Source organism: Protopterus annectens, chromosome 12.part0 (assembly GCF_019279795.1).
Source record: "Protopterus annectens isolate FY-2018-M chromosome 12.part0, PAN1.0, whole genome shotgun sequence".
Taxonomy (NCBI): Eukaryota; Metazoa; Chordata; order Ceratodontiformes; family Protopteridae; genus Protopterus; species Protopterus annectens.
In genome coordinates this window covers 1011603451-1011631295 of record NC_056746.1, presented here as the reverse complement: position 1 = coordinate 1011631295, position 27845 = coordinate 1011603451, and the positions used below count along the sequence as shown (strand labels likewise).

Sequence of the window (27845 nt, the reverse complement as noted above, 5' to 3'; positions counted from 1 at the left end):
AGTTTTTCACATTTTAATTTTATGTTCCAGCTTATGTCCCTGAGGAAGACTTGAAAGAAGGAGAGGTGAAGGATGAAGAAGATGAAAGTAATTCTGAGCTAAAGCTTCAAGATGGAAGTTACACTGGCACTGATGATGAAGAAATAATAGCTGAGCAAAAGGGCTGTTTCAGCTACCAGAATTCCCCAGTGAGTGCTGTATCCAATCAGGATGGTGAAAGTGAGTCATTTTTAAGTGATTCAAGTGACCAGCTGGTGGATTTTAAAAGCACGTCCTCAAAAGATGGCCAAGATCATGAAGTTGGTGGAAATGCCACCTTTAAACGGGAAGTCCACTGTAGTACGGACAAGTTGAGGAATGTTTATGCTAACTTCCTCCCAGACTCTTACTGGTCAGGTCTTGGTGCCAGCCTTAAATTGCTACATAGTGAAAAGAAAGACAATGATAGCCAAAACGGAAGCAGCAAAACTGAATTTGACTGGCACCATGACGCACTGTCAAAAACATTGCAACAGACTTTACCTTCCCAACCAGCCTCCAAGGCAAATTTCTTCAGTTCAGTACAGCTTTACAGGCAGAATAGCAAAATGTATGGTCCAATATTCACTGGTGCTAGCAGGTTTAGATGTAGACAGTGCAGTGCTGCTTATGATACCTTGGTAGAGTTAACAGTGCACATGAATGAAACTGGACATTATCAGGATGACAACCACAAAAAACAGACTGATGGACGGAGTGACTGTTCTAAGAGCAGAAAAAGGGCATTTCAGGATACTGACAAAGAGGATGCACAGAAAGTCTTGAAATGCATGTTTTGTGGGGACTCATTTGATTCCCTGCAGGACTTAAGTGTCCACATGATTAAAACAAAACATTACCAGAAAGTGCCTTTAAAGGAACCAGTGTCAGCCATTTCATCAAAAATAGTGTCCGCAACAAAAAAACGCACTTTTGAAGTTACTAGGCCTTGTTCACCAGATTCAACTACAGGATCTTTCACAGATGGAGGTTCCCCTCACAAGAATTCTGGCCTGCATGCATCTTCTAATAATCGCTATGGCTATCAAAATGGAGCCAGTTACACATGGCAGTTTGAAGCTTGCAAGTCACAAATCTTGAAGTGCATGGAATGTGGAAGTTCTCATGACACTTTACAACAGCTGACTAGTCACATGATGGTGACAGGGCACTTCCTGAAAGTTACAAGCTCTGCCTCCAAAAAGGGAAAACAGCTTGTTCTTGACCCGTTAGCTGTAGAAAAGATGCAGTCACTGTCTGAAGTCACAGTGAGTGATATTCAGTCTATTAAATCCAGCACCAAGGCTTCTGATGAAATGACAACTTCTGAAGTAAAGGAGGAAGAGGAAGATAAAGACAAGGAAGATGAATCAACAGAAGGTGAAAAGGGATTGCCGACAATAGAGTGTGATCCAGAATCTCAAAAATCCTTGGATCCTACCCTGAAGTATCAGTATCTTAGGGAAGAAGACTTGGAAGATGCATCTAAAGGTGGAAGTGATATTCTCAAGTCTTTGGAAAACACAGTCACTTCTGCAATCAACAAGGCCCAAAATGGGACACCAAGCTGGAGTGCATACCCCAGCATCCATGCAGCCTATCAGCTGTCAGATGTTGTAAAACCTTCATTACCACTTGGGTCTCATGTACTTCAAGTAAGACCAACATTTACTAACAAACTGCGACCAATTGCTCCAAAAAAGAAAGTCCTCGCTTTGCCTCTTCTGTCAAACACTGATGCCCATTCTGTTCAGGTAAACTGCATGCCAGATAAAAAAACTCACAGCAGCATATCAGAAGTGAAAAGAGAGACTGTATCAGAGGCATTTCAATCTACAGATCCTTCATTTTGCAAGACAAAAGTTAGTGAAAGTCCACCTGATATGAAAAAATCAGACACATTTAATTTACAAGAAGATGAAAATGTAACAGAAAGTGTTGACAAAGAGATACCGGTAAGCAAGGAATCACCATCTTTGACTAACAACTGTTCAAATATAAATGTCATTACAAACCTTCCCTCTGAGATGCCCAGTGTAAACCCCCTCAGTGCTCTGCAGTCTGTTCTGAACAATCATCTTGGAAAAGCAACTGAACCTGTCAATACAAGGCCAAACTCAAGCCCAGTTTCAAGCAGTGTTGCAATGCTTCATAAAATTGGTGCAGGTCTGCTGGAAAAAGTGTCATCACTTCCACAAAGACCTTCTGATGTTAGTAGCCAGTACTTGTTTGATGGTAATGACCAGCCTATAGATCTAACAAAGTCTAAACACATCAAAATGCTTGAGGCTCCCCATTCTCAGCCTTGTACCCCTACACCACACAAATATGCCTTGTCTGATATTGCTGATATGGTTAAAGTTCTTCCCAAAGCGACAACCCCAAAACCTTCTACATCTTCAAGGATTACACCACTGAAATTAGAGACAGATGTTAGACGCTTTGAAGATGTCTCAAGAGAAATATCCCCTTTACACAAACGGAAAGGCAGGCAGTCGAACTGGAATCCACAGCACCTTCTTATTTTGCAAGCACAGTTTGCATCCAGTCTTTTTCAAACATCAGAGGGCAAGTACCTTTTGTCAGACCTGGGCCCCCAGGAACGCATGCAGATTTCTAAATTTACTGGACTTTCAATGACTACTATTAGCCACTGGCTGGCCAATGTTAAGTACCAGTTAAGGAAAACTGGGGGCACTAAATTTTTGAAAAATATGGACAAAGGGCATCCAGTATTCTATTGCAGTGACTGTGCTTCACAGTTTAGGACTCCGCCTACATACATTAGCCACTTGGAATCTCATCTAGGTTTTCAGATGAAGGACATGAACAGACTAGCTACAGAGCAGAAGAGGGTAGAAAAAGAAATGCCAGGACTCACAACTGAGAAGTTACCAGAAACTGGGGAGGAGACCACAGACTCTAAGTTCAAGTGCAGGCTGTGCTTCAGAACATTTGCTAGCAAGCATGCAGTGAAGCTACACCTCAGTAAAACACATAGCAAGTCACCAGAAAACCATTCACAGTTTGTAACAGAAATGGAGGAAGAATAGCCTTTCAGGTATGTTTGTAAATGCCATGCATGTAAGTAGTGTTTATCTGAGGTTTGTTTCAGCACTGACCCATGCCTAGATGTCAACAGCCAGATATCTTTAATGGGTGAAGTTCATTCAATTGAGTTGCTTTATATTGAAACCTGACTGGATGGAGCCAATAAAGTGAATCGATTCTCACCAAAAGATTTCTTGTGTAGGATGCAAAGCCTTCACCATAGTCCCCATTCAAGTTGCTTTTTTCCCTCTACTCTCTGCCTATTGCAACTCCAAGGTCACAAAACTTTAGGTAAAGCTACAAAAGATTTGGTGACTGCAGTTTGCTTTTTGGGGGTTTGTCCATTAGCATTTCAGTGAAAGCAACTGAATCAAACAAGCAAATAACAGTAGCAACTTGTTAGTTGCCGAACTTGTTTTCACGAGGGCCATAAACATACAATGAATTTGGATCATTACTGCTTGGAGTGGTTTGCTAAAATAGGTATTGCAACACACAAGAATGTTAGTGGCGCTGATTGTGTAAATTTCTTGATTTGTTTTAGGAAGTCACAAAACAAGTACTACACTTTAGAAGTTGCAGTCAAAGCTGCCGATGTATCATGTAAGCGGTGATGTCCCCTTAATACTAGTTCAGGAGAATGAAGTTTGATATCTGCAAACACATAAATGACATAAAAAGGGTTTGCCTGAGATAAGAAATAATATAAACGTCTCCAAAGTGATCTGTATTTGTTACATTTCTAGCTATCCAATTAAAGAGTTCTAGTGTTGTTTCTGTGCTGCATCAAGAATTGCATAAATTAGATGTATGCTGTAGCACAAAATGTAATGCTGCTGGGGGAGGGGCTAAGAATATGAGACCTTGGTGTACAAATCAGAAGGTTTTGGCTACAACACTGATAGTATCACAGGATTATAGGATGTTACTAGGCTATCAATAATCATAGGAGGTCATTTGAAGCCTAACCATTTCATCCCAATGTAACATCATAGATACTGTAGTCAATATCCAGGATTGTATTTAGTAATAACTGCCTATGCCCAGAATGGTTGTAGGTGCTATCCCTGATAAGAATTAACGGTGCCCCATCCACTCATCCAGGTTCCTTTTGAACAGTGTCATAGAACTGCTCTGCTTCACATGAACTAGCAGCCTATTTCAAAGATGCAGCAGTCACTGGGAGATAAATCTGTCCTTCCACCATGTCCTATTCAAGTCACAGGCCATGTCTAGGTCCCTGAAATGGTTAGTTCTAGTCCTGTTTGATTTAGGATGTGCAACAAATTCATGAGGTTTGGTGTCAGAAATTGCTCTGTAAGCCATGCAGAAGTCATTCCCAAGAAGTCTATATGATACTGAGTATAGTGACAGGGACTTTAGTCGGTCTGTCTAAGGCACGTGCTGGAGTCCTTTGATCTTCTTAGTTAGAAACCTCTGAAGTCTCTTCAATTGCTGTAGGTGCTTTGCATGGTACATGCTGAAAGGGGCATTATACTCAATTATATGCCTGATTAATGAAAAGAATAGAGGGATTATAACCTCCTATGCTCTAGAGGTGATGCCTTTGCTAATCAAGTGTGCTACATAGAAAGCCTTCCTTATTACAGTAGACACATGGTGGTCAAAGTTAAGGTCGCAGTCTACTTCTGATCCCAGATCTCTTACCACTTTGTAGGTACATAGGTTGTTGCTGTTAATTTGATAGTGCAAAGGGACATTGTTTTACCAAAGGGGAAGATGATGCATTTCTTTGCATTAGTTTGAGATGGTGACTAAGACACCAGTCATTGGTATGCATAAGACCATCCTGAGGTATACTGACATCATTTGGGGATTCAATATTTGCACCCAGTTTACAGTCATCTGCAGACTTGGTCAACCACAGCCCCTTAGTTTTGACCTGAACGTCTGAGGAAGTATATACCAAACAGTAGGGGGCCCAGCACTGACCGTTGTGGTACCCCACTGGTGACAGGTCTGCTGGTTGATGTGGAGCATCCCACTTCAATAGTGTGTGACCAGTTTGTGAGCCAGCTGGCACCCCATCTTACAACAAAGGGATTTGCACTCAGTTTGTTAATGTTACCAGTAATGTGTGAGTGTGGGATTGTGTGAAAGGCCTTTGCCAAGTCGGGTTATGCTGTGTGCTCAGATTTGCCCTCATCAATGGCCCTGGTCACATTTTCAAAGAAATCCATCAGGTTTAACAGGCAGGATCTGCTATTGATGAAGCCAAATTGGGTCAGATCCAGGGTTTGCAAGTCGCCTATGTCTTTATTTATGAGGTCCATGATGATATGCTCCATGGCTTTACAGATGAGGCTGGTCAGACTTATGGGTCTGTAATTCCCTGGATCTGTTGCTCAGCCACTTTTGTGGAGGGGAATAATTGTTGCTGTTCTCCATTCCGCAGAACAATGCCTGTGTTTAGGCTGTGATTGAGTAGCAAAATTAATGGTGATGCTAGTTCATGTTTTAGTTTGTTTAGAAGACAGCCTGGGATGCAGTCTGGTCCCATAGAGGCTGTGTTTTTTTCCTTAGACAAAGCTTTAATGACCTGTTCTTCAGATATGTAGGGTGAGGGGGAGTTGGGGGCAAGGTTTGTCATAAGTCTGGAGAAGATAAGGGAGTGAAACTTTTTGCCGAATCTGTCCGCAAGTAGGTTTGCTATCTCTGTGGGATCATTGTGTGTGATACCATTAGTCACTAGTTCAGTACATGCTTGTGTCTTACCTTTTAGGCTGTGTAAGTAGATGAAAAAGGCCTTATGGTTATCTTTGGCTGTGATTGCTAAGTTTTTCTCAGAGTAACCTTTAGAGGATTTGACATGTTGCCTTATTTGCTTGTTGAGGCTGAGGAGGGGGCTTTTCTATTGTTGGGGCCTTGCCTTAGCTTTCTTAGACAGCAACGTTTTGCATTTGTTGTAAAGTTTGTTGATGCTGGATGTCCACCAGGGCAGCTTTTGGGCTCTGGCTTTGATTCTGTCTGGAACAGCTGAGCCTATGCACCTATACAAGTGATTGTACAGGGCTTTAGTGTAAGCTTTGGTGTAGTTACCACTTCAAGCTGAGGGTGGGGCTTGGAATGCATATCTACCTTCTCCTAGGAGGGTATAGTTTGCTTTGGTGAAGTTTTTTAGTCTTTCTTCACCATTTGTGAGTTCTGGTGTTAGTGCCAGTTTGAAGGTGACTGATTTGTGGTCAGATTTAACTAATGAGGGTCCGACAGTTGAGGTGGTACATCTTTTTGTCATGTTAGTGAGCACCAGATCTAGTATGTTTGTTCCTCTTGTTGGGGTTTGAACAATTTGTTCTGGGGCATTTGAGTTAACGAAGTAAAGGAACTTTTAAGCTAGTGACTCAGGGCTACAGTAGGTTTCCCAGTTGATGGTGGGATAATTGAAATCCCCCATGACCAGAGTGTTTGGCACTATTTGTATTGACTCCAGTTTGGTCAAGTAGACCTCATGCATATCATGAACCATGGCGGGGGATCTATAACTAGCTATGACTTGAATGGGGGTCTTGCCCACAGTAATCTGAACTTGGAGTAACTCCATGTAGTTGTCCAGTCTAACTAGTCGGGAGGTGAATTTATCTATAATATAGATAGAAACACTGCCGCCTTTGTTTCTCACACATTCATTTTGCAGTCTGAAGGTGTGAAAGGCACTGTAGCCTTGCAAGCCTGGGGTACTCTCTGAGGCCTTGGACCAGGTTTCTGTAACTGCACAGACATCTACATCCTCCAATGATAGAACTGCTTCCATGGTGTGCATTTTTCGGTTTAAGCTCCTAACATTTAGTAGTATAATCCTTATTTTGTTATGGTTGGCAGTTTTCACGTAGGCAATTTTGTTTTTGAGATCTTACCTAAAAAAGGCACTATGGGGGAGGCAAGAGACTTTGCCAGCAGCTAAAAGTCTAGTGGTGCCAGGTGCAAACCATCTCTAGCAAAGCAGTGAGGTTTGTCAACCATATCATCCTAGCCTGACAGAAACTGGACATCAGTGCAATCTAAGCTTCTGCCTATCCTGTCAACACTGGTTCCAAGGTGGAAGATAACACATGTGAATACATTTCAGACACCTTCCCACATCTCATACTATTTATTGTTTTGGAGATGATATTCTCAAGGAGGATGGAGAACTGAGGGGGGCAGTAAAATAGTGCATGATTTGCAGTAGGACAGATAAAATCTGAAACCAATGGTGCTTAAAGTATGCATGCCTCCTAGTGAGGATGGCAGAGTAAGTGTATGAGAGAAACATTTAAGTACATTAGGGGGAATTTATGGTCCAAGAGGGTAACGTCTTACAAAAAAAATAAAGAAGTAAAAGATACAGAAGTATAAGGCTGGTCGAATCAAGCTAGACACAAATGCAGTAAATTAAAAAAATGCTGGTTGAAGATACAAAGTGGAGGACATAATCAACTGTAGGAAACCCTTTTTCACAAAGATGTACAGTGATAGTTGAAATGGCCACTTAAGGTGGAATACCTGAGAACATAGAATAGATGCATGGCAGTTCTGGAGAGGAAGGAAGGAAGTATGCTGCATTTTAAATTAAATCTTTATGTTATGCAGTGGCAATGGGAACGGGCAGGCAGGCTGCATTATATGGTTTTCATCTATGACCAGATTTTACAGTTACATGTTCCTCCCTCTTTCTCCATATCGATCTAGATATCTATATATATATATATATATTTATTTAAACACTATGGAATCTTAAAATACTGAAATGTCGAATTTCAGTATCTCGAGACCAAAGTGACGAATCTGCAGATGCGCGAAACTGCAGAATATCGAACACGGAAATGTTGAACCAGCAGTACTGCTGGTGCGTTAGGTAAATGTGGTGTTTTTAAGGGTTTTGGGGAGAGTTTGTGTGTTTGTGAGTGTGTCGGGGAGTGTTAGGTGTGGGTTAGGGTATGTAGGTGAGAGTGTGAGTGTGTCAGTATAGAGAGTGGTGGTGTTTGTATCTGTGTGATGTGTGTTTGTGCAAGGGGGATGTGGAATGTATGTTGGTGGGTTTTATGTGTGTTGGTATTTAGTGCGACCTCGGTGTTAGTATATATAAGTGGGGGGGGGGTGCAGGGGGCCTTGCTCCCCTGCTTATAGATAGTACGTGTGTGTGTGTGTGTGTGTGTGTGTGTGTGTGTGTGTGTGTGTGTGTGTGTGTGTGTGTGTTTGCATTGTTGTTTGGAGATAGGTGTAGTTCTGTTTGTGTGTGTGCTTTAACGGTTGCGGTTTTTGTTTTCATTTTTTTGGTGTTTCGGCTTTATAGTCTCGAAATACTGAAATTTGATATTTCAGTATTTTGAGATTATAAAGTGAATATATATATATATATATATATATATATATATATATATATATATATATATATGTCTGTGTATGTGTATAGTCTATGTTATTGGCATGAAAGATAGCAGTGACTACATATTGTGCGACATGTAAAGAATGAACTACATAAGTGTCGAACAGCATATTAAGTGAAAAACAGTACATCGAAATGTTTTAGTTGCCCCGGCCAAAATTCAATTGTGCATGACGCTTGTTTGCATGTCCGCCCTTACCAAAGAAGAGGAAGACTCTTGAGTGGCAATATCACTTGCAAACTGTACTTGACAGACATGCTCGTATAGCACACAGGAATTTTAGTTTCAACAGAGATAACCGTAGGGAATATATCCCTTTACTTCAATGTAGTGCGATCTCAGAGTTTTGGTATATTTAAGTAGCGGGGGTGTGGGGGGTGCAGTGGGGCTTGCCCCCCTGCCTGGAGCGTTCAGGTAAGTTTTTTGTTTTTTTTTTAGTTTTGTTATAGCACACTAGGAACGCAGTGTTGGCCAAACAAAAAAATTTATTTTTTGGATTTTGATATACTGGCATTTCGCTGTTGTGTGCATTCATTCTACATGTGATGATTTATTTGTATTCGCTGTTATTAGCTTTCCTGGTAATAATATAGACCCATATATATGTACACACACACACACACCTATATATATATATATATATATATATATATATATATATATATATATATATATATATGTATAAAACAGAGATTACAAGGAAGTAATTTCAGCATCACATTTTATCTGACAATGTTGCGATAAACAAACTTCAGACACAGCATGCTTATGCATCTGCCAGAGGACAGTCATGCCTCTTAAATATAAAGAAATTGAGTTCTGCTTGGAGATTTTTCTTATTAGTGGGAGGATTATGAAGTGTATGTGTTTTACTACTATACTTTTATTAGACATTTTTCTAATTTTTAGTAATGGTGAACCCTTCAAAGGGCTTCCAGAAACCATGAAGTGTGGTATGTTTGCTGTTAGCTGTATTTTGTCCAGTGTGTGATTTCATCAGGCAAAATGGTTAAGCTATTTGTCTCCCATGCACAAGGTATGAGATTCAATCCTGACTTCCAACAAATGCCTGAATGTAGTTTGCATGTTCTCCCTGTGTCTCTCTGGGGTTCCTCCCACATCATAAAAACATGCTGAGTGTTTCCACCTCTAACTCACCCAGGAATAGAGTTATGGGGAACAGCACAGATTCTAGATGGTGCCCTATAAGGAGAAGACCTGTAGAGAGCAACAGCTTTGGTTATTAACTATGATCAGTATCCTCTACATAGTGGAACATGGATCACAAACACTGTGTCAGGGTTAGCCACTTGATGGTGTAACAATTGGCTCTAAGTAATTCAATCATGTTGACAACTGTTGCAAAATTGTCATAGGGTATTTCCCGGTGATAAATTGGCCTGTGCCAAGGGACCCATGCTAATGATAGGAGGTGTGTATGCACAGCAGCCGTGGGTCAGTAAGCTACTGTCTGGTTGAATGTCCAGTTGTCAAGCTTGGACTAGCTCTGTTCAGTGAAAGCTGGACATAAACCCAATCAACCTGCTAAACATGAGCTAAGGATTGCTACACTCCATGTATGTTCACTAACAGGATGCAGCTGGAAAGTGGATGATATGATGGTAAGAAGGAGGTTGGACACCCTCTGTATCCAGGAGACAAGATGGAAGGGTAGCGCAGCAAAGCCACTTGGCTTGGGATCCACAGTCTAATACTCAGGAGGAGGACAGACTAGAAATGGTGTGGGAATTGTAGTGAGGGAGAGGATTAAAAAAGCAGTGAGGGATTCCATCAGAATTAGTGACATATTTATGGCAGTCAGACTTCAGTGTAAGGATCGGGCACTATTCATGACCTCAGCCTATGACCCACAACAAGGTTGTGATAGTGATTAAAAGAGTGTATTCAGACAGCAGTTACAGGACCTGTTAGATAAAGCAGGACAACATGAATTAGTGTTGATGACATGAATGCATATATTGGTCCACAAAGAACTAGATGGGAGGAATTCCTGGGTCTACATGGTAGAACAACAAGAATAAGAAAGGGTGGACCATTCTAGACTTCTGTCTGGCAAAAAGCTTAATGGTGGCCAACACATGGCTTTCAGCAAGAGAGACAGTCAAAAGATGTCAAGCATGCAACTCAGAGTTCCTCCTAGTAAGGAAAGCACATTAGGTTAGAATAAGTGATTGCAAAGTCATCCCCAGTGAAACAGTTGGCCCACAGCATAAACCAATGGTTGCCACAATCATCTGCAAGTGGTGGTGGGAGAAGGCTCTAAAGTCAACAGAGACTAAGCTTAAGACCTTAAACTTGACTGGAAAGAAAGTACAAGAATTCAATGAATTATGAAGGATCTCAAGAAGAAGAGGAAATATGTGGAGTTAAAAACAGAATACATAAGGAATGTAGAACAAATACATGGCCAAGCCAGATATGGTAGCAAGGTATATAAGGAAAACTGATGGTGGAATACAGAAGTCCAGGAAGTCATCAAAAAAAAGGAGTACAGATAAAAGTGGAAGATAGCAAAGACAGACCAGACTAAGATGGAGTACTGGTTGGCTAACAATGAGGCTAAGAGAAGAATTGCTGTAGCAAACAACAAGGCATCACAGCCACTTTACCAGCTTCTGGAAAGTGAGCCAGTAAATGGCACAAAGAAACTCTATCAGGTTGCAAGGCAAAACCAGAAAGATAAAGATGGTAGTCAGACATCCTTCATAAGGGATGCCGGCAACAGTCCAGAGGAAATCAAAAGCTAATGGAGTACGTCTTGCAGCTTCTGAATTAAGAAGACCCCACAAAAGCTGTACTGCCCCAGACACAGCCTATGATGAATGATGAAGAGGAGCCCACCCTAGACAAAGTAAGACCAGTAGCAAGGAAAAAAAGTCAGAGAAAGCAGCAGGCTCAGATGAGGCCATAGCAAATATGATCAAGATGCTGGGTGAGATGGGGAGAAATGGCTCCTGAGGGTACTCATTGCAGTGTAGAGAGAAAGGTGCATCCCAAATGACTGGAGAATAAGCATAGTAGTGCCAGTTTACAATCGCAAAGGGAAAATCCACATTTGTGGGCAGTACAGAGGTTTCTAACTCATGTCACATTCCATGACATTACTGGAGTGGCTGACTGATAAATGAATATGCATAGTAGTAGTAGCAGAAAGTAAGATGAGAGATGAGCAATTTGGATTCAGATCAGGATGCAGCACAACTGACCTGAAATATGCAGTGAGACAGATAGTTGAGAAGAAGCTAGAGATGAGGAAAGAGTCCAAGTGGGCATTCCTGGACTTGGAGAAAGCATGTAACAAGTTCCCAAGAAAGCTGATTTGGGCAGTCCTGCAATGATTCAAAATCCCAGAAACACTGGTAGAATTAGTGCACACTATGTACAAGGACACAGTGACTCAAGCATGAACAGTGCTTGGACTTTCACAGGGCTTTCCCGTGGGAGTGGGTATGCATCAAGGTTCAGCTCTGACTGACCCGCTGCTGTTCATACAGGTGATGAACTGCATTAGCAAACAGGTCAGAGGGAACAGATCAACAAAGGTGCTGTATGCAGAAGATGTGGTCTTACAGGCAGACTTTGAGCAAGAACTTCAGCAAAGCATCGGGTAATGAAATGCAAAACTGAAGACACTTGGGATGAAAATGTGTACTGATAAGACAGTTGTAATGGTAGCAAATGGGGAAATCAGAAGAAGATGAGAATTGAGATAGGAGAGAAAATACTGGAACAGGTTCAAGTATCTCAGATGGTTAGTTGAGAAAGGAAGTCTGAATGAGGAGGTCAAAGATCGAATCGCATGGGCTGCAGCCAAATGGCAAGAAGTATCGGGTAGAGTATGACAGAAGAATGCCAAAGAAGCTGAAAAGTAAGGTGAAACAGTGGTGTGACCAGTACTACTGTATGGTACAGAAACCTGGGCACTGAAGGCAGAGCAGTTGAGGAAGCCAGAGGTGATGGAGATGAAGTACCTGAGATGGGTAGTAGGATGCACAGTATAGGGCAGATGAAGACATAAGGACATCAGTACAGAAGCCAGAGTAGTTCCAATTACAGATAAAGTCAAAGAGAACAGATTGTAGTGGATGCAAGCAGTAACAAGATGCACTGCTGACAAACAGAAGCATACCCTCCGTGGCATACCTGGTGGGCTTATACTAAAGCCACATCCACAAAACTGCATTTAAGTACAGGCTTCTTTCATAAACAGGGACTGATGCATATTTTGAGACAAGACACTTCTTTTTGTCATTACTCAAGTTAAATAATTAAGCTGATAATATTTATGTATCTTCAGTGCCCAAAATAAGACATCAGAAGGCAACGTTTATAAAGTGCTTCCTTTACTGATATCCACAAAGAATTTTAGGAGACTTCCTGCAACCTCAGTACTTAATTGCAGCAGTTGTCATATGATGGTTTATGGTACCAATCCTTTGAGGATGCTGGAATAATATTTTAAATTATAAATGCATAAAAATGCCTTTTTGCTTTTTTGTCAAAATAATTAGTACATTCAGTACTGTGATTTCTGAAAGAGAACAGGTAAAATTGTCAGGGGATCCAATAAAGCCTACATGGTCTTTTTATGTCGCAATACGCACATGGCAGCAGAAAAGCTTTATAGTCACTAAGCACCGTATAGTCATGCACCACTGCTCAGACAAGGTAAACACCGTGGCATGCTAATTACAGCATAAGCAGCTGAATTGCATGCTAATTAACCAATCCAATGTGGTTTAGCTATTCAACAGGTTATAAAGAATCCGTATAGACTCTGCTCTTTTTTCCTGCAGATTCCAAAACTTTTGGAATACACACTTGGAAAGGAGTCTACACAGACAGAATGTTAGAGCCTGCTGCTGCTTTAATTCATTTGTATGTGCTACAGGCCGAAGCCTGTGCTGTTGCTGCTAATAGGCCTAGGCCAAGAAGGAGAAGAGTTTTCAGGCCCTGTTTAATTTTTCACAACCTACATGATGTACAAATTGTGGATCACTGCAGGGTGGACAGGGACAAACTACAGGAACTCTGTGATATAGGCCATCCTCAACTTAGAGCCAGAGCCAGCCAAGGGGAACCCATCTCAGCCCTTAGAATCTTAGCTACAGGTACCTTTCAGAGACTAACAGGGGACCTGTTGGGAGTGTCACAGGCATTAGCATCCAGGATCCTTCACCAATTCCTGAATGCTATCCTCCAACATTCCAGTGACCACATATATTTTCCCTGTAGTTCTGAGGAGAGGGCCAGAAATATGCAGGAGTTCTACCATGTAGCACACTACCCTGAAGTACTGGGTGCCATAGATTGCACACATGTAGATATTAAGGCACCACCTTGGGGAACAGGGTTGGCTCCACATTAACAGAAAAGGTTACCACTCTATTAACTGCCAAATCCTGTGTAATGCCAAGGGAGTAATCTTCAATGTGTGTGCTGGCAACCCTAGCAGATAACACGATTCACATATCTGGCACAGCTCCTAACTGTAACAGATGTTTGCTGGGGGAGGGGGGATATCCCACAGGGACATTTACTGGGGGATGCTGCTATGCACTGTGCACTGGAACTGTGGCTGATGACTGTCATCAGAAATGCACACACACCCACAGAAGAACACCATAATGAGGCACACGTTCAAACAAGAAATATCATAAAGCGTGTGTTTGGGTTGCTGAAGTCACAGTTCCAGTGACTTGATACATCTAGGGGAGCCCTGCAGTACAATCCATGGACATGTACAGAATTTTTCACAGTATTTGCCATGATACACAACATAATCCAGAGAAAACAGCTTTAGCAGGATAACCAAATAGAAGAGGCTTACATCCCACCACCAATGCCAAGTTCACCACAGCCACAGGCAAATGAGGAGCCACAGAGGGAACCACCAGCTGCTGTGGGTGTAGGCAGACATACATGTGCTCAGTAAACCCTTGCATTGGCTAAGAGACAATGTATAGCACACTTATTCACCACCTTGGGGCCTAAAACCTTCCTCCTACTCACATACATATAATAACACTGATGCCAGGCAACTCACACAAACTTTACTTCCCCATGTATTGGCTATGTACTGCTTGCATCAGACAAAGTCAGCCCTAATCTAAAACTGTGTCAACTGCTGCATTCACAAGGTAAGTCCTGAACCTGGAGTGTATTGTTTAATAATATGACTGTGTGGCATATGCTTGTATTTCACTACTTGGTTGGGTAAGCTAGTAAAAGGTGGGAGATCTGTATAGAACTTGCCTTAACAGGTGACAGCAGAGACTTATTTCACTTATATGTGTCCATTACTAAGTAGTAGGCCTCAGGCAACAAAGATTCATACAGTCATACCTCTCGAAAGTACTGATGATCATTGCATGCCCTCAGTTTAGCACCATACGTTTGTACTGGAAATGATTAAAGAGAGAAGTTAGAAAGTAATGATACACACTGCAGTTTCTGACTTCACAACACTTATAGGATCATTCTATATAAAGTTGGGAAATTTTGATGCTATTAACTGTCTAACTTTAAAAGGCCAATATTAGTCAATGGTACAATTACCAGTTCAACATGACAAATGCAGATATACTAAGTAATAAGTTATCTATGTACCCTGAGCATCAGACAGAAAGATTTTGTATCCTGAATCCAAAAGATAGAAAACAAGGATATTGCACAGTTATCATCACCTGTACAGAGCGTTGCATTGGGAACAGCATGCCTAATTTGACATTAAAGGTCGCTGAGTGTGTGTGTGTGAGTAAGAAAGAGAAGAAGGCAGACATTTGGATAAACCAACAAATGGCCAGTGATACAAACTGAGTAACTGTTGTGTGTGTGTTTGTAGGGGTCCTCCAGATGTAATTGGTGTGGGAGTGTCTGTATGAACAGAGCCAAGCTCTGTGCTGGCTCTACATCTTGATATTTTTGACAGGTGTGGTCTATGTATGGTAGAGGTGGCAATTCATCATTGTCATCCCTGACCATAAGAACTGCCTCTGCCAGCAGTTGCACTGGCACATCCATGCCCATGGTCTGATACAGTGCTGCTACCTGAATGTGACTGATGTCTGCTGGACAAGCTCCCTTCATGAGGACACCCAGGACCATGACTCCATGGCATGTCTGGCTGTGGACAGCACACTCACTGAAGGGCCAGTGGAAGTACTGCTATTATGGGAGTGTGATCGGGCAGGGCCACATGTGCTGACAGCAGATGAGGTGGCTGACCTACACCTACAAAGATGCTGTTCCCCTCCCATCAGACATTCCATGACAAACATCCATTGATCCATCACAGACACCCTTTGTCCCAACGTGTCATAGGTTCATAGGTTGGTACTAAGCTATTGTCCCTAGGGCCTATACAAGCCTAGCCATAACAATTCCCTGGCTATTTCTTCCCACAATATTTACTTCCCTGGACCCCTGTCTAGCAGGGGAACTGACATGATCCTGGGGTAAATTTCCTATCTGCTATCCAGTTGTCAAGGTTCCTTTTGAAGAGGGCCAAGGAGGCGCTCTGCTTGACATGTATGGGCAGTCTATTCCAGAGTATGGGGAGTCTGTGGGTCAGGAACCTATCCCTCCAGCATGTTTTGTTCATTGTGATGACAAGGTTTAGGTCCCTGGAGCATGTGGCTCTGATGGATTGAGATTTCTTTAAGTATAGCATGTCCAACAGCTCTGGGTTTGACATGGCCTTGTATGTTAAGCAGAGATCGCCTCTAAGTAGACAACATGTGACAGAGTATAGCTGGAGTTTTTTTATTCAGTCAGCATATGGCATCTGCTTTAGGCCTGTGATTCTTTTAGTGAGTTGTTTCTGTGGCCATTTCAGTTGTTGCAGATGTCTTGTGAGGTACATACCAAACGGGATGTTGTACTCTGTGATGGGTCTAATGAAGGATAAGTACAGTGGGACAATGTCCTCCTTTTTTCTGAATGAAAAGCCCTTAGTGATGAGGTGCGCCACATAGAAGGATTTCCTGACTGTTGTGGCGATGTGGTTATTGAAGGTAAGACCACTGTCCACCTGTGTCCCTAAGTCCCTTATCACACTTCCGGTGTTTAGTGTAGTGCCAGCTATGTGGTAATTCACGGGTACATGGTTTTTCCCAAAGGGGATAACTATACATTTCTTGGCATTGAGCTTGAGCCCATGGTTCTGGCACCAAGCATCTGTTTCTGTAAGGTCCTTTTGTAGAATATCCACATCATTTGGGTATTCACTAATGGCTCCCAGTTTGCAGCCATCTGTGAACGTTGTTAGCCAGAGTCCCTTAGTGTTGGCCTGTACTTCAGAGACGTAGATGCCAAACAAGAGTAGTCCCAAGACTGAACCTTGAGGTACTCCACTTGTCACTTGTCTGGTGCTGGATTTGGAGTCTGCTACTTTTACAGTGTGGGTTCTGTCATTAAGCCAGTTGGCAACCCATCGAGTGACGTAGGGATTTATGCCCAGCTTGGTAAGTTTATGTATGATTCCAGAGTGGGGGATGGTGTTGAAGGCCTTAACGAGGTCCAGATAGGCTGTGTAGACCACCTTACCCTCGTCCACAGCTCTGGAGACTGATTCGAAGAAGTCATTCAGGTTCAGGAGACATGATCAGCCCTTGACGAACTGAAACTGGGTGGAGTCCAGTGTTTGAAGGTTGCCAACGTCTTTGTTTATAAGTTCAATGACAATATGTTCCATGGTCTTGTAGATCAGGCTCATCAGACTGATGGGACAGTAGTTCGCAGGATCCAAGGTGGATCCCCCCTTGTGGAGTGGGATAACTGTAGCTGTGCACCTCTCAGTGGGCACGAAGCCTGAGTTGAAGCTATGATTAAACATGACACTTAGGTGAGGTCCCAGTTCATTCTGTAGTTCATGTAGTACACAGACCAGGATGTCGTCTGGTCTCACAGATGCTGTATTCTTAGCTTTGGACAGTGCATTTTTTACCTGTGTGGCCATGATTACTGGAATTTGGCAATCTTTTGGTATTGAGATGGGCCCTTTAGGGGGTGAGAGGGGGGGGGTGAAGTTGGCACTGAATCGATCTGCCAGGATATTCACAGGGTCCTTGGGTCAGTATATTCAATGCAATTCTGTTGTAGCTCAGAGCAGATATGAGCATTGCCATTTAGATTCTTGACATAGCTATAGAATGCCTTGTGGTTGACTTTGGAATCTTTGGCAATTTTATTTTCGTAACTAGCTTTGAAGGATTTTATGAGGGATCTCAGCTTCTTACTGAAGCTGGTAAGGGAGTTTTTAGCATCCTGAGATTATCCTCTTTTCTGCAACAGTTTCATAATTTTTGTTGTATAGTTTGTTTATGACAGGGGACCACCACATTGGCTTCCTTTTTTTGGAGGAGAGCATCTTGGTTCTATTTGGGATGGCACAATTTATGCACGAGTGGATGTACTCATACAGTGCTTTAGTGTAGGATTCGGCAGTCGAACTTTCAGTTCCCATCTGCATGGATGTCATGAAATTTGTCACTTCTGACTTGAGTAGCATGAAGGTGGCCTTGGGAGAAGTTTTTTATGGATGTTTCCTTACTGGGGGGTGGGGGTGGGATGTGGATGTCAAAGGTGATAAGCTTATGGTCAGACCGAACCAACGAGGGGTGACCACTGGTGTGGAGCATCGATTTCCCATGTTGGTAATGACCAGGTCCAGGATATTGGAGCCTGTGGTGGGACTATGGATTAGTTGATCCAGGGCATTGGAATTTATAAATTCCAAGAACCGTTGGGCAAAGGTGTTGGTACAAGAGTAGTTTTCCCAGTTAATGGCAAGGTAGTTGAAATCACCCAGTATTAAGGTGTTTGGTTGTATCTTAATATTTTCCAGTATGTTTAGAAAAGTGTAGTGAGAATCTTGGGGCATGGTGGGAGATCTGTAGCATGCTACAGTTTGGATTGCAGTCTTACATAGTGTTAGATGCACCTGGAGAATTTCAGATGCATTGTGTAGGGCAACTAGCCTGGAGGTGTGACTATCCTTGGTCAATATGGACACTCCTCTACCTTTAGTGTTTTGGTCCTGGTTTGGTGGCCAAAAAGTGTGGTAAAAGTTGTAGCCTGGTATTGCAGGAGTGCTCTCTGGAGCCTTGAACCAGGTCTTAGTTACTGCACAGATATCGATGTTCTCCATTTTTAGGAGTGCCTCGAGAGAGTGCATTTTGAGGTTTAGACTTCTAGCATTGAGTATCATTACCTCCAGATTTTGCATACTTGTACCTGTTATGGTGGTGGTTTTGTCCTTTGAGCCTTGCCTAAAAAATGCACTGTAGGGGTGGCAAGAGCCTTAGCCAGTAACTTGAATCCCAGGGGCGATAGGTGCAGACCATCTCTGGCAAAGCATCGTGGTTTGTCAATCAGATACTGGATCCCCTTTGAATGACACCAGAAGCTTAGCCAATTGTTGAAGTCAATCGTTTTGTCCTTATATTGTGGTATCATTCTGGGCGAAGGCAGGATGCTACTATTCAGAGATAGGGTCATATCTGCCTGGGCCACATGATCCAAGAGCTCTTCTGTGTCTCTTTTCATGTAGTCCAGGGAGGTACGCCTCAAGTCATTCACTCCAGCATGGACAATGGCAGAGTCATACTTGTACTTGTTGTGAAGTGACTTGAGTGCATGTTATGTGGCGGATCCTGGCACCCAACAGGCAGCTGACTGTAATTTTCTCCTTATTCAGCCTGATGAGTGGGGCAAAGTTAACAAGAATTGGGGTATTTTGCAAATGGATAAAAATATAGTAGCGAAAATGGCTTTGGCACCTAAATTTATATATAGGAAGGATATATCTTTAAAAGAGACTTTTGAAAGATGTTCTCTATCCCCAAGTCAATGCAACAGCAGGGTATTTGGTAATTTCAAATGTGGGAGATGTACCATTTGTGAACATATACTGACATCGGGCAGCATTCTAACTTTTAATCAACATCGTATTCATATTACAGGCCACTATGATTGTTATACAAAGAATGTTGTCTATTTGGCCAAGTGTCAAGTATGCCCTGTTTTTTATGTGGGAAAAACTTGCCGGTATTTTAGAGAAAGGGTTAGAGAGCACCTATTGGACATAAAACATCTAAAATTAACCAATGCATTAGCCAGGCATATTTCTACTTGTTTGGACCATTCTTTTAAATTTTGTATACTGCAACAAAGCAGGTATGATTCACAGGGTAGAACTTTAGAGGTGCACTTAGATTTATGTGAGCTTAGATGGCAACTTAGATTGGATGCATATTGTCACCCTGGGCTAAATGATTGTTGTACAGTCAAGCCTGTTCTTAAGCTCAAACACATTTTGGGCTAACTTTTTGATGTATTTGACTGTATACGGAATGTAGTTCACCAATGTTTTGGTTTAAGTCATATGTATGCAAGAGTAGTATTTGTTGTTAATACTACACACATTTTTATATATTTTTATACATTCATACATACATTTTATATGATTGTGTTTGTCGTTGTAACTTATTTTCATTTTTTATTGTTATTAGATTAGATAATTGATTGGTTAATGACATGGGTGGGGTTGATGTTTAGTTTTATTTAAGTGAATTTCATGGTTAACTTTTTTATTCTGAGGAAGTCCACATAGGACGAAACCTAGGTTAATCGACTGTGACTGTGTTGAGCTGCTGTGTTGAGCTGCTGTTTGTTTTTTACGTATTGTGGTGTTCGCAATAAATTCCATTTTGGGTCCGACCTCATTCTTCATTCCTTTGGTATAGAGTCACCTATGACTAAAGTGTTGGGTACGTTGTCTTGCCATAGAGGCTGTTGTTGGGTGGCACACTGGTGTTGTGAGCTATGTGATACTTTAGTTGTGATTGGTGTTTGTTTGCATTTCAGCTTCAGAGGTCCTTGTTGCTTGGGCAGGTTAATGTTAAGGCCTCCACATATGTGGGTTTAGTGTTGCTATGTGTACTCCCAGTAAATAAGATGACTGAAAATACTGGGAAAGAATCATTCTCCATTGCTTTAGGTCTGTGGTAGACATGGCAAGTGTTTGTGGGGAAGGTGTCAGGTTTAGGCACAGAGCTGGGATGTCCAGGAGTCCAAGATTTTTTGTTGGACTCCTAGTTAAGAACCGCAGTGCTGGGCTTTCACAGGGGGACTTTTCTGGCCCCCAGTATGTCAGAAGCTTAGAATTCTTTAGCCAGGGTTGTAACCAGTGCCACCAGTATCCCCCGCACTGGTGAACAATGTAGGCATCACTACAATGTTCCCCAGATGAGGAAGAGGGATACCCTTGACCATTGAATCAGGGGAATTTAGGACTGCGGACATCCCACACCTGTTTAAGTATCAACTACAGAGAGTACTTGTAAGACTTAAAAGCTGAATATAGGCAGGACTGGTATTCATATTGGTATTTTGTTCTGTTCCATTTTTTCCACAGCTTCACATGATCATGAGGTAAATATCTGAACCCATGGGGTTAGATTGACAAGGATGAGGGAAGCATGTGGTATGTGTTCCACAGCATAGTAGTATAATTCTAGCATTAAAAGTTAAAGTTAGCTTTTTTGGTATTTTACAAAGTTGTATCAAATTGAGCATGCATGTCTCAACTGTAAAAGCAAGTATGCATGCATTAGTCTCTCGCACAAACCAAGAGTACAATATTACACTTTAGTCAGAAGATGTGGGTTCAAATATCACATTTCTCAACTATATAGTACTGTTACTTCTACAATTTATATTTAAATTAAATTAAAACCACTATGCCAGTGGAAAAAATGCCCTGCTGTAAAGTGTAATCTATATAACTGGAACATGCATATGTGCAATATATGCACATGTCAAGGAGTACTTGCTACAGCTTGTAGTATAGTGTGCATCTGTTAGGAGCTGGTAGTCTTAAAAGTAAAACTTATCTGTTAGGGGTTGGTAGTCTTAAAAGTAAAACTTACCTGTTAGGGGTTGGTAGTCTTAAAAGTAAAAGTTAAGGTAATAGAGTCAATTAATTGTATCAATGTATTGTATGTCACATATGAAGGTACTAATCTCTTTTTTTTTTCTCTCACCCCAACCCTTATCCTCTCTTTTTTTATTTTATTTTTATTTTATTTTTTTTATTAATTTATTTTGATTACACATCATCAAAATGTGTCCATGTCATCCATGTGTACCACTACACTAAATGCTCCATGGCACAGTGGATTAGACCTGCCCCAGAGGATCCACCTGCTCCCCCCTTCACCAGCTCCAGCACCATTGCCCAGGATGTCTGGGAGCCAACCTGGCAGCACTGCCTCTGTGGACCCTGCACTACCTACCCCCTCAGGTAATCCTTCCTCAGAGTCTGGTCCAATGATACCCTCTGAGAGCAGTGGTGGAGATGGTGATTTTATCACCCGTGCTGAATTGCCAGAGATTGTGCATGGGGTTCTTCACCACACTGTTGGTGCATGCCTATGCTGGCTAGAGAGGTGCTTTCCCTCATTTTACGTAATAGCAGGAGGAGGAGACACAGACGTCAGGTACTCTAGTCAGCGGTGGAGTTTGGTGACAGTGATAACAGTCCAGTGGGTGAGATCTCAATTCTCCCTGTCACCCAGCTTGATGACCATGAGTTTGGGATGTCCCCATCCTCACCTAAACCCCCAACCTTTTGTATCTATCACCGTCCCCATTTCTTGTCTTGTTTGTCTTGTCTGTTTGCGATTGTTTCCTCACCTACCCAACGTATCTCACCCAGACTTTTCTTTGTCCCTTCCCCAAATTTCCTCTCTCTCTCTCTCTCTCTCAAAAAAAAAAAAAAAAAAAAAATGGGCACCTGTCCCCCCAAAAAAGAAATTGTCTCATACTTATTTCTCCATATCATATACATGTCTTCTTGACACACTTGATTCGATCCATTTGGCTATACAACATGATTGTGTTGTGGTCACCCCTCTCTCTGGAGGTGACAGTCCAAATTCAGTTAATATTTGGTAGATATGTTCACTTTACACTGTTAAAGAAATGGATAGCTATGGTTCTTTCCTATCTCCCCCCTGCACATTCCTGCCACGCTTTTGCTTTTTTCTTCCACCTGCTTGCTCCCCATTTCACCATTGTCCTATATTTTCTTTAATGGATTATTGCTTGATGGTATGCATCACACACCAATACACAGCAATGGTAATGCAAAAGTAGTTAAAAGTATTAAAAAAAAACATTCACTTGAAGGCAGCAGAAACACCACAAGTAAAACAATTCAGATTTATTTACAGAGATTTAGCGCTTTCATCCAAAGACTTCATCAGAAGAAAAGATACAGTAAAAAAACAAAAAAAAAAAAACAAATTTAAATGCATTTAAATGCACTGGTAAAAAATTAGCACTTAAATATTTAATCAATCAACTAACAGTTCCAATTCAGGATATAAAACACATTTAATCAATGACAATTTTGTGTGTAAACCAGCCAGTATTAATAAGTTTGTAAATTTGATAGAAAGCTTAAGAAAGTGAAAGCTTGACTTATGAGAATTTGTACTCTGAACAATGTCGCCACTTTAAAATTGTGCCTAAGGGTTTAAGAATGTATAAATACCCTAATGGTGTCACTGCACAAGATCCATTCCTTCAGCAGTTAACTGAATTTTTCAATGACACTGGTCTGAAGTTGGTAAAACTTCTGATGGAATACAATGAAAACTGTTTTAGTGTCATTAATAATGAAATTAAGGCATTGCATCTGCCTAGTTCTTCTCAGTTAAATATTACACCTGTTCATGCAGAAGTTGATGCCATTTTTGCTTCAATGCAGAGGAACGCTGTTACTGTCATTGAAAGAAAGAAGAAAAAGCTTGTCAGAGACATTAATGCGTATGGAGAAGGAGTGGCTTGTCCTGGTACTAACAACTTTAAAACTCATATTACTGCTTCTTGTCCTTCTGCTTCATCTAATTTCATTTAAAACTCTTCAGAATTTCCTTCATTGATGGGCTAATGAGAATGACTCTTTTTTGGCCCCAGAACCAGTGAGGAGGTCGGAGAGAATTGTGAACAGACAGTTGGGCAACCAGATGAAGTCAGAAATCTTCCAGGACCATCACAGCCACTGCAGGAACTGGAGAGGGCATGCCAACAGAGGGAGAGGGAGAGGACAAGCTTGGAATAGGAACTGAATAATGACTGTTCTCAAAATATTTCAGCTTGTTTTGTTAAACTGAGAGACAATATCTATAATTTTGCTACTGAAAGTTTTGATGAAGTACAAAGTGGTTTGTTGGACAAAGGTCTTACCTTTGTGCCTTTAGGAGAGCTAATATAAGTAAAACTTTGATTGACTAAAAAATATTTTGTAGAAAACTGGCTTTACTTTATATGTTTAACAAATGCAGTACTAAGGCTAGTGTTCCTTTTAAAACTGCCAGCAAATTTATTCCTGTGTTGCCTAATACTGTTTCTACATTTTATGATGCATGTGAAAAAGGAATTCGAAATATGAATAAGAAAAAAAACTTATTACAATTTAAGTCATCCTGGAAGGTCTGCTCTGTATAAATTACAATTTAAGTCATCCTGAAAGGTCTGCTCTGTATAAACTTAGTAATAGGTCAGATTTATACTTTATGCATGCAGCAAAGTTTGGGGACTTGTTATTATGTATCAAAGTGAATACATTCAATCTGTTAAGTCTATGTTAAACAATCCAGCTGAATATGAAAATGTTTCTATGTTACAAATCAAGACTAGCTATTGTTTTGTTTATGATGTTACATGATTTACTTATGAATGGGTTGATATCTCATGAAGTTTTTCACTTTTTACATGTGGAACATCCAAATGTTGCTGTTTTATTTGGGATACCCAAGTTACACACCGGAAAATTTCCTATACCTTTCAGGCCTATTGTTGCTGCAAAAGAGAGCATTACAGAGCATATATCTATTTTATTGGATTTTTTACTTAACCCATTAGTTCAAAATTTAAAGAGCTATATCAAAGATTATTGGCATTTTTTTAGAATGTCTGAGTAAGACAGTGTTGGAAACTGACATAGTCACTATGTTTACCTTGTATACCTATAGAACAAGGCTGGGAATTCATGCAGTTAATCTTAGCTAAGTTCAGTGAATACAGTTCAAACACCAGTAGTATGATATGTCAATTAATGGACCTAATGTTAGAAAATATATATATTTTTTATTTAATAAGTGTTTTTTTTTTCATCAAAAACAGGGTGTAGCTATGGGTGCTACTGTTGCCCCATCCTTTGCCAATGTGATTATGGGATGGTAGCAGACCCAGTGTTTACAAAGTCTTCCTTTTTTATATTTGAAAATATACAAAAGATTTGTGAATGACCTATTTTTATAACGGATACTGTGGAAGAAGATGTGCAGGAATTTATAACAATGTTAATTTAAGTAGTGACTTCCTGACTTATACCTTAGATAAGGTAGGTACTGAAGTACATTTTTGGATGTATCTATTTGTTGGAATAACACAAATAAAACTTTTAGCAGTGAGATTTTTAGGAAAGAATGTTTTCTGAACAATTATTTGCACAAGACTAGTGCACATCCACCCTTTATGAAAAAGAATATACCAAGAGGGCAAAAAATGATCATAATGTCTTGACTCCTAAATAAGTCAGGCAAATATTTTGGAAGGTCTTGAAGACATTGTTAGGTTATTTGCAGACAGAGGCTATGATAGGTGTGAACTGCAAAGAACAGCAGAAAAGATTACATCTAAAAGAGAAACTGTCTTTCATCCTATATTGCATGCAGGGCTGACTAGCAAGAATGTTTCAGATAAGAATGACAGCATAAATTACAGAAACAGTTTCTGTTTACCAATGACAGTTGGTGACAATAACACCAGGAAATAGTACAGAATAACTGGAATATTCTTATAGGAAATTTTGAACAAAGTCAGAATAGGTGAACAACCAAGCTTTTATGTTAAAAAAGCTAGGTCCATTAAGCAGTTTCTAGATACAGATTATACATATGTTAGTTTTATTCATACTGACAAAAATCTAGGAATGTTTAAATGTGGGTTTTGCACTAGTTGCAGTTAGATTTGGGAAGGTCCTTCCACTATGCTGCCCATATGGATAGAAGTATTAAAGTAGAAAGACATTGATTGTAACAGCACAGGTGTAGTGTATATTGCTATATGCTCCTGTTGTTACTCATTTTATACAGAAATGGCAACAAGGAAGTTAAGTGCTAGAATAAAGGAACACATATGCTATAAATAAAAGAGACACAAACAATGCACTACTTCCACTTTATGTAAGTCTTTTAAAAAGTTGTATTTTTTTCTGTCCTAGAGTTAGTTTCTAAAGATTTGAGGGGCGATAACTACAAGAAAAAAATTCTTGAATGAGAAACTTTCTGGCAAGTTAGATTGCAAGCAGACAAATAAGTGTTTTTTTAGAATAGCAAATGTGTTAATACTGGCTGGTTTACATACAAAATTGCCATTAATTAAATGTGTTTTGTAGACTGAATTGGAACTATTAGTTGATTTGTTAAATATTTAACTGCTAATTTTTACCAGTGTATTTAAATGTTTTTTACTGCAGCTTTTATTCTGATGAAGTCTTTGGACAAAAACATTATATCTCTGTGAATAAATATGAATTATTTTACTTGTATTTCTGCTGCCTTCCAGTGAATGATTTTTTTTTGTTATAAGTTTGTTTCTACATTCTGTGGAGTGTTTTGTTTTATAGGTAAAAGTGTTACATACAGCTGTATTCGAACCCAGTACCATCTGGCCCCAAAAAGGAATGTATTGGCAATTTTGTATTAACACATGCTGCCACAGAGTCAGTTAAGTAGCAGGTCTGTTCCAGAGTCACAGTACTGTCAGACTTTGTTCTTCCCCCTGCTTGCTCCCCATTTCACCACTTTCCTGTATACCCCATTTTAACATCTTTAATCTGGTCAAATATTGAATCATATATATATATATATATATATATATAAATATATATATATATATATATAAATATTGAATCATATATATATATATATATATATATATATATATATATATATATATATAAGTAGCAGAAAAAGCAATTGATTTCTCCACTTTTTGGGCTCCAAATTTGTGAGGAGGTGTGCATCCCACGCCAAGGCTCAGCAACAGAGAGCGGCAGCATAATGCAGTAACACATCTTGTATAAACAATTCCTGTCATTGCATTATCATTCTGTAATGAAAAGTATTTTAAAATATTAGATACACCTGTATACGAACCCAATACCGTCTGGGCCAAAAAAGGAATTAACAATGCATTAACATGTGCTGCCACAAAATTAGTTAAGCAGCGGGTGTATTTCATTGACTCAGTACTATCAGGCTTTAGCAATGCTGGTCACATGTGCACACTGCTTGCCTACATACAAACGTGTATCTTGCATGCATATGCACTTTGCTAACCGTTGCGCAAACCCACTGCTCACCGCAATATGGAAATGTTTATATTATGCTGTATTACTGCTGTTTACTTTCCATTCCCTGTGTACCCGATGTGGTGGTGCTGTGGTAGCATTGTCGCCTCACAGTAAGACGCTGTCCAGTTTGATTCTCAGCTAGAGCGTCTTCTGCGTGGAGACATGCATGAATAGGCGTACCTTCGTTGAAGGTTGTGCATCAGGCCTGGCAAGCCGGTACGTAAAAATCAACTGCCAATCATTAGCGGACCGGAGTTCCACTGTGGCGATCCCTAACCAGGAAAAGCTGAAAGACACAAACAAACTTTCCATTCCCTGTGTATGACATGACGTTACATGTGTAAATGTTACAAACTGAGGGCCCTATTTAACAATATGTGACATATTTACAATACATCCATCTGTTGCCACCCCCCCCCCCCCCAGCACTGCAACCCTGGTGTCTCAGTACTTTTTCTACACATATATTAACCACAGTACAAAATGTAATAATATCAAATATTGTGTGCTATACAAATGCACATCAATCTGGTAACATGCCGAACTGCAACTATTGACCCATATGCTTAAAACACTTATCTGCAGGGCTAGGGAAGGAATAAGCATGGACAATGCCCACAGGGACATAGGTGACCTTCAGTACACTTGATGCTATGCATTTTGTTTTTGTCAAGAGTAGATCTTGCTTATTGAACATTGTGGACTTCTTGAATACTGACCCCACAGACCTGGATGAGGGATAGCAGGACATACCACCTATGTTGACTCATCCAAGGCTTTTGACACTATCCCCTATTCATGTGTCATAGTGAACATCTCCCATGTGGGAATTAAGCCATACAGTACTACAGGGTTAGGAAACCGACTCAATGATGTAACACTCACTCTCAAAGTTGGAGACTGCATCTCCACCAGTAGCCAATTATCACTAGAATACC

The 27845-nt window shown here is 40.6% G+C and overlaps 1 protein-coding gene across 2 annotated transcripts in view; it reads left to right on the top strand.

Moving 5' to 3' along the window:
- Positions 1–27845, top strand: part of TSHZ2 (teashirt zinc finger homeobox 2) — a 1160839-nt gene that overhangs the window by 665214 nt on the left and 467780 nt on the right. For both annotated transcript variants that reach the window (XM_044090031.1, XM_044090030.1), the window contains exon 2: positions 31–3079. In XM_044090031.1, coding sequence (XP_043945966.1) covers positions 31–3071 — 3041 coding nt within the window. In that variant the 3' untranslated portion in view covers positions 3072–3079. The remainder of the gene's footprint in view (positions 1–30; positions 3080–27845) is intronic.